Source organism: Berghia stephanieae, chromosome 4 (assembly GCF_034508935.2).
Source record: "Berghia stephanieae isolate SIO BIC M18660-M18661 chromosome 4, UCSD_Bste_1.3, whole genome shotgun sequence".
Taxonomy (NCBI): Eukaryota; Metazoa; Mollusca; class Gastropoda; order Nudibranchia; family Aeolidiidae; genus Berghia; species Berghia stephanieae.
The window spans coordinates 40,627,750-40,634,020 of record NC_088363.1 but is presented as its reverse complement, the minus strand read 5'-3'; the positions used below and the strand labels follow the sequence as shown (position 1 = coordinate 40,634,020).

At 35.6% G+C, this 6,271-nt stretch overlaps 2 protein-coding genes across 2 annotated transcripts in view; one reads left to right on the top strand and one right to left on the bottom strand.

Moving 5' to 3' along the window:
- The window catches only part of LOC144970574 (3-galactosyl-N-acetylglucosaminide 4-alpha-L-fucosyltransferase FUT3-like), a 22,110-nt gene extending 17,019 nt beyond the window's left edge, over window positions 1–5,091 (bottom strand). The window contains exon 1 of the mRNA XM_078910342.1: window positions 4,987–5,091. The gene's annotated coding sequence lies outside the window, so the exon portion shown is untranslated. The remainder of the gene's footprint in view (window positions 1–4,986) is intronic.
- Window positions 1,699–2,244, top strand: LOC144971775 (uncharacterized). Its single transcript, XM_078912848.1, has one exon. It carries the CDS (start codon window positions 1,699–1,701, stop codon window positions 2,242–2,244), a length of 546 nt encoding a protein of 181 aa, XP_078768974.1.
- Window positions 5,092–6,271: the final 1,180 nt, after the last annotated feature.

The following is a 6,271-nucleotide window of genomic DNA, read 5'->3' as shown; positions in this document are numbered from 1 at the left end:
CGAGAAGTGTGATTAACTGCGCTGTTTGTGACAAACAATCTACCAGTCTTTCTCCGTTATAATTTCGTTTACCCCTCGAATTCACATACGGTTTTACATAACTTTGAATGTAAGGAAAATTATATCAATACGGCAAAGTAAAATTGAAAAATACTATCGTAGAAAACTGGTAATTGAACGTTGGTCACAATCGAATGATCCTAAATGTACAAAGTAAATATTACAATGAAATATTAATGACAAAAATAATCATGAAAGCAACAACGATAATATTCATACATAAGCCTCTGATAAATTATAATGATGTAATATTGTTTCAGATTTCATGCATTTTACTTGTCAACATTTACAATCCAGTCTACAAAATCATGAAAGTAATGGAAACAATTATCCACATAACAATATAAGTTTTAATAAGTAAATAAATAAACGGATAAATAACTAAATTAACCAAACAAATTAATGAATAGATAAATAAATAAAAATTAAAATCAAACTGAATTCAGAAATTAATCGAATATAAAATAGAATAAAACAAATAAGTCATACTTAAATTTCAGAGACTTTAACTCCCTATCAGCTAAGATTGTAAATTGATTCAAAGAACATGCATTTCTTGTGTTGAATCGGAGACTAATCCATATTTTCACTATACGTAAAATTATTGAGTTCTGTCTTATTTTGGTCTGAAATCTTGGAATATATATTTTATATTTGTCGCCTCTGGTATATTTATTAGCAGTGTTTTATTTCCTAGATTATTAATAGTTTCGTTTTGATTTCTGTAAAAAGTTTTTATTTCTTCCGGGAAATTTTCTGCTATTTCCGTTGTTGGTGCGTAAACATTGATGACGGAAATTGTCCTTTGTCTTTATATTGGTGTTTGTTGTTTGGATTATGTGATATGCCCCCCTGTAGTTGTAACACACAAATACGGTGAGATAACTTCCAACACTTATTGATTGAATGTTTCCATTTTTTCAATTATGAAGAAGTCATATCCGTAGAATCGAGAGTTAGAAGGAAAACAAATAAGCCGACCGCTACCTATAGTTCGATCAGCCCCATTTTCTAGTTTGTTTTCTTGTAAACAAGTAATATCTAATTTATAATTTGACACATCCTCGGCGAATTGATCAATTCTAACTTTACTTATAAGTGTTCTTACATTTAACCTTCCAGCGTCAAAATGGACTTCATTCCTCCAAAAGCATTTGACAAGTGAGACAAGAAACTATTCATTGAGCGGAGGCTCAGTGCCAACAGGTGTCAGCCATGTTGACCGGAAATAATAATAATAATAATAATAATAATAATAATAATAATAATAATAATAATAATAATAATAATAATAATAATAATTATTATTATTATTATTATTATTATTATTATTATTATTATTATTATTGTCATTTTTATCATTATTACTTCTATTATTAATATCATTCTTCTTCCTCCTATTATTATTATTATGCTTCTTCTTCTTCTTCTCCTTCTTCTTCTTCTTCTTCTTCTTCTTCTTCTTCTTCTTCTTCTTCTACTTCTTCTTCTTCTTCTTTTCTTTTCTTCTTCTTTTCATTACTATTAGCATTATCATTATCATTATTATTATTATTAATATCATCATCTTCTTCTTCTTCTTCTTCTACTTCTATTAAATCAAAGACAGGGGACGCCATCACAGACAAGGACAAGCAGATGGGAAGATGGTTAGAGCACTACTTGGAACTCTACGCCAGAGAAAACTCTGTCACCCAAAAAGCGTTAGACGCAATTGAAGAACTGCCACTACTGGATGAACTAGACGCAGAACCAATTATGGAGGAGCTCAGCAAAGCAATCGATGCTCTGGCCTGTGGCAGAGCACCCATTGACGACAGTATACCACCCGAAATCATCAAATGTGGAAAGCCAGCCCTCTTAGAACCACTACATAAACTCCTGTGTCTTTGCTGGAGAGAAGGCAAGGTACCTCAGGATATGCGTGATGCCAAGATTATCACCCTCTACAAAAACAAGGGAGACTGTAGTGACTGTAATAACTCTCTACTGAGCATTGTGGGTAAAGTCTTTGCGCGCGTTGTCCTCGCTCGACTGCAAGTCCTCGCCGAACGTATCTACCCAGAGTCGCAGTGTGGCTTCAGAGCCAAGAGGCCGACAGTGGACATGATCTTCTCAGTACGTCAACTTCAGGAGAATGCAGAGAACAGCAGATGCCCCTCTACATTGCATTTATTGACCTGACAAAGGCATTTGACCTTGTTAGCAGGAAGGGCCTTTTCCAGATGCTAAATAAGATTGGCTGTCTTCCTCAGCAGCTTAGCATCATTGCCTCCTTCCACGACGACATGAAGGGTACCATCAGCTACGACGGTGGAGCCTCTGAACCCTTCCCCATGCGCAGCTGCGTGAAACATGGCTGTGTCCTCGCACCGACTTTGTTTGGTATATTTTTCTCCTTACTGCTGAAGTTTGCATTCAAAGAGTCCTCAGAAGGAGTCCACTTACACACCAGAAGTGATGGGAAGTTGTTCAATCTGGCACGGCTGAGAGCAAAGACCAAGGTCCGCACAGTCCTCATTAGGGAACTGCTATTTGCAGATGATGCAGCTCTATGCGCGCATACCGAGGAAGACCTTCAGCGGCTGATGGACAGGTTTTCCCACGCATGCAGGGAATTCGGGCTGACGATCAGCATCAAGAAAACAAATGTAATGTGTCAGGATGTCCCCTCTATACCAGCAATTTACATTGACAACGAGGAACTAGAAGTCACTGATCACTTCACATACTTGGGCACAACCATCACTAGCAACCTCTCACTTGATGCAGAATTAGACAAGTGCATCGCCAAAGCTGCCGCTGTCATGGCACAACACCAAATTCAGAGTATACCAGGCATGTGTACTCAGTAGTCTACTGTATGGCAGTGAATCCTGGACAACATATGCCAGACAGGAGAACCGCCTGGAAAACTTCCACATTCGCTGTCTACGACGAATTCTCGGCATCAGGTGGCAGAACAGACTCACTAACAATGCAGTGCTAGAAAGAGCGAACTCCCTCAGTATGCATCTCATGCTCTGCCAGCGACGTTTGCGATGGCTTGGTCACGTACACAGGATGGACGATGGACGCATACCCAAAGAGATCATGTACGGTGAACTAGCTTCTGGACGACGACCAACTGGCCGCCCAGCTCTGCGCTTCTATGATGTCTGCAAACGAGACGTGAAATTGACAGGCACCGACTCAAACACCTGGGAGGCACTTGCTGACGACCGCAGCGACTGGAGATATGCGGTGATGGAAGGAGTGAAGAGGGGTGAGGAGAGGAGAAAGATGACGTTTGAGGAGAGCAAGGAGGAAAGAGAGGTAGCAGATCCAAATACCAAACACACAGTCAAACTACGTGTGCAACAACTGCGGTAGAGACTGCCATGGAAGGATTGGTCTGCTGAGTCACACCCGTCGTTGCTCTCAACAAGACTGATGAGACTAAAGCCATACAGGGCGCAAACCATCGTCTCTTGAGACGGAAGGATGCCTACTACTACTACTACTACTACTACTACTACTACTACTACTATTACTCTACTACTACTACTACTACTACTACTATACTACTACTACTACTACTACTACTACTAACTACTACTACTACTACTACTACTACTATTATTATTATTATTATTATTATTATATTATTATTATTATTATTATTATTATTATTATTATTATTATTATTATTATTATTAATTATTATTGTCATTTTTATTATTATTACTTCTATTATTAATATCATTCTTCTTCTTCCTATTATTATCATTATGCTTCATCTTCTTCTTCTTCTTCTTCTTCTTCTTCTTCTTTTCTTTTCTTCTTCTTTTTATTACTATTATCATTATCATTATTATTATTATTATCATCACCATCATCATCATCATCATCATCATCATCATCATCATCATCATCATCATCATCATCATCATCATCATCTTCTTCTTCTTCTTCTTCTTCTTCTTCTTCTTCTTCTTCTTCTTCTTCTTCTTTTCTTTTTCTTCTTTTTATTACTATTATCATTATCATTATTATTATTATCATCATCATCTTGTTCTTCTTCTTCTTCTTCTTCTTCTTCTTCTTCTTCTTCTTCTTCTTCTTCTTCTTCTTCTTCTTCTTCTTCTTCTTCTTCTTCTTCTTCTTCTTCTTCTTCTTCTTCTTCTTCTTCTTCTTCTTCTTCTTCTTCTTCTTATTATTATTATTATTGTTAACATCATCATCATCATCATCATCATCATCATCATCATCATCATCATCATCATCATCATCATCATCATCATCATCATCATCATCATCATCATCATCATCATCATCACAAAAGCGAACATGGCAACACTCATCATAAGAAACGAACTAACATCTTCATGCAAACATAGAAACAAATACCTTTTTTGTAATTACGAACCTCCATACCCGCAAAGCTAAAAAAGTACGATAAACACAACAATCTACTTTAACTTCCTGACGATAGCGAATGCTCGCAACAATATTGTAAAATTTGATCATAACTATACTTGAATTATATATATATATATATATAATATATATATATATATATATATATATATATATATATATATATTATATTTACAGTGTGGTTTTTAACATTGACACATTTCAGGTTTGAATAATTCCAAAGGTATGTAAGACTTCATCCATTTATTTTTTTTGCCATAGGTGTATAATTTATTCAGGTTTTGATTGCTATAGGTTTTAATACTGTACGCCCTGTGGTAGCTGAGTTATGATTCTTGAGTAGATAAAAGTAATTTTGATATAGATAACTTGTTATTTACAGTGTTTTTTTTTCAAATCATTGACACATTTCAGGTTTATATAACCTAAGAACAGCTGCAACGACATCAATTTGGTTTCAAACATATTATTCCAAATTTATCAAAGTTTTATTTCATGATAGCTTACCTGTGATCTTATGTTTGCGCAATTATCCGATCTAAAGCTCCCCGTTACAACCAGCTCTTTTGAATGACAAACCGCAAGCTTCTCTCCAGTTCGTTCCGCTTCTTTCGCACTATGAGTGATATGACAGAACGAATCATTCTCTTATTTTTGTTTTCAGGTGGTGTCATACAATAAAGAAGCATACAGTGTCAATGCAATACCCCCGGTTTGTTTTCTTAGATTGACACGATAAATAATATGGCATACAACCTTACATACTTCGCGAGTTATTCAACCTTGAAATGTGTCAATGATAAAAAGCCCACAATGTTCCCTGGCTCCGGTTGTTTAACAAGGAGATCGAGGTGTTTTAAGCTCACGATTGCTTTGGGTTTTTTTTTTTTGGAGTGTTATTGTAGTGAATGTCTGTATCATTATTGCCAGTTTGTGGATTTCCATCTTTGCTGCATATCACAAATCCAAGTGTGTCAACGATTTATATCGTACCAAATAGCATGTCAAACAAGAACCACGTTGGTCATACGCTTCGACTCCGAACCCCATCACCAGTCCACACCTGTCAATAACTACCATCGAAAACCTCCCTCTCAATGTCAACGAGACAATAAAAGGCTCGAGAGTTATTTAAAATCAAAAAAACGGATGACGTAAACCAGTCATGGGAGCTATAGTCAGTTTTTTTCAGTTGTCCCTCTATCAAAAGTTGTAATAATTTTTGTCAACATTTGAAGCAATTTGTCTTAACTGAATCTAGATTTTTGACCGTGTTGCTGCCATATCAAAAAAGTTTTCTCCTTTAAGACCTATAAAATTCGAGATTTTACACTGCAAAAAGAAGGTATATAAGTTAAGCACCACAAAGTATGAGATGAATTCATCGCATTTCCCAAAAAATCTCGTGGCGACACGTAGTTCCGGCTAGTGATTCTGAGTTCACGTCATACTTGTTTCCAAATAAAAACAATTCGCTTTAACTGCTCTAAACTTACAACTTACGTAGCTTACCTTAAATTTTGAAATTATGATTTATTGCATATTATCTACATCATGTCGCAATAACCGATATGGAATCTCTAGCTTTAAATCATTTGAAATAGATACTGATGATATACTTAATATTGTCAAATTAACAATGAATGCTGTTTATATAACTTTGAAAAATTGTATGTATGCACGTACGTTTCACAGAGCATATAAAGGCTTTTAAAACATATAAGCTTTTAAAGTTTCCGATAAGACACGAAATCTCTATTGGTTCCACTATCGTAAAACTGCGAAAAGAATT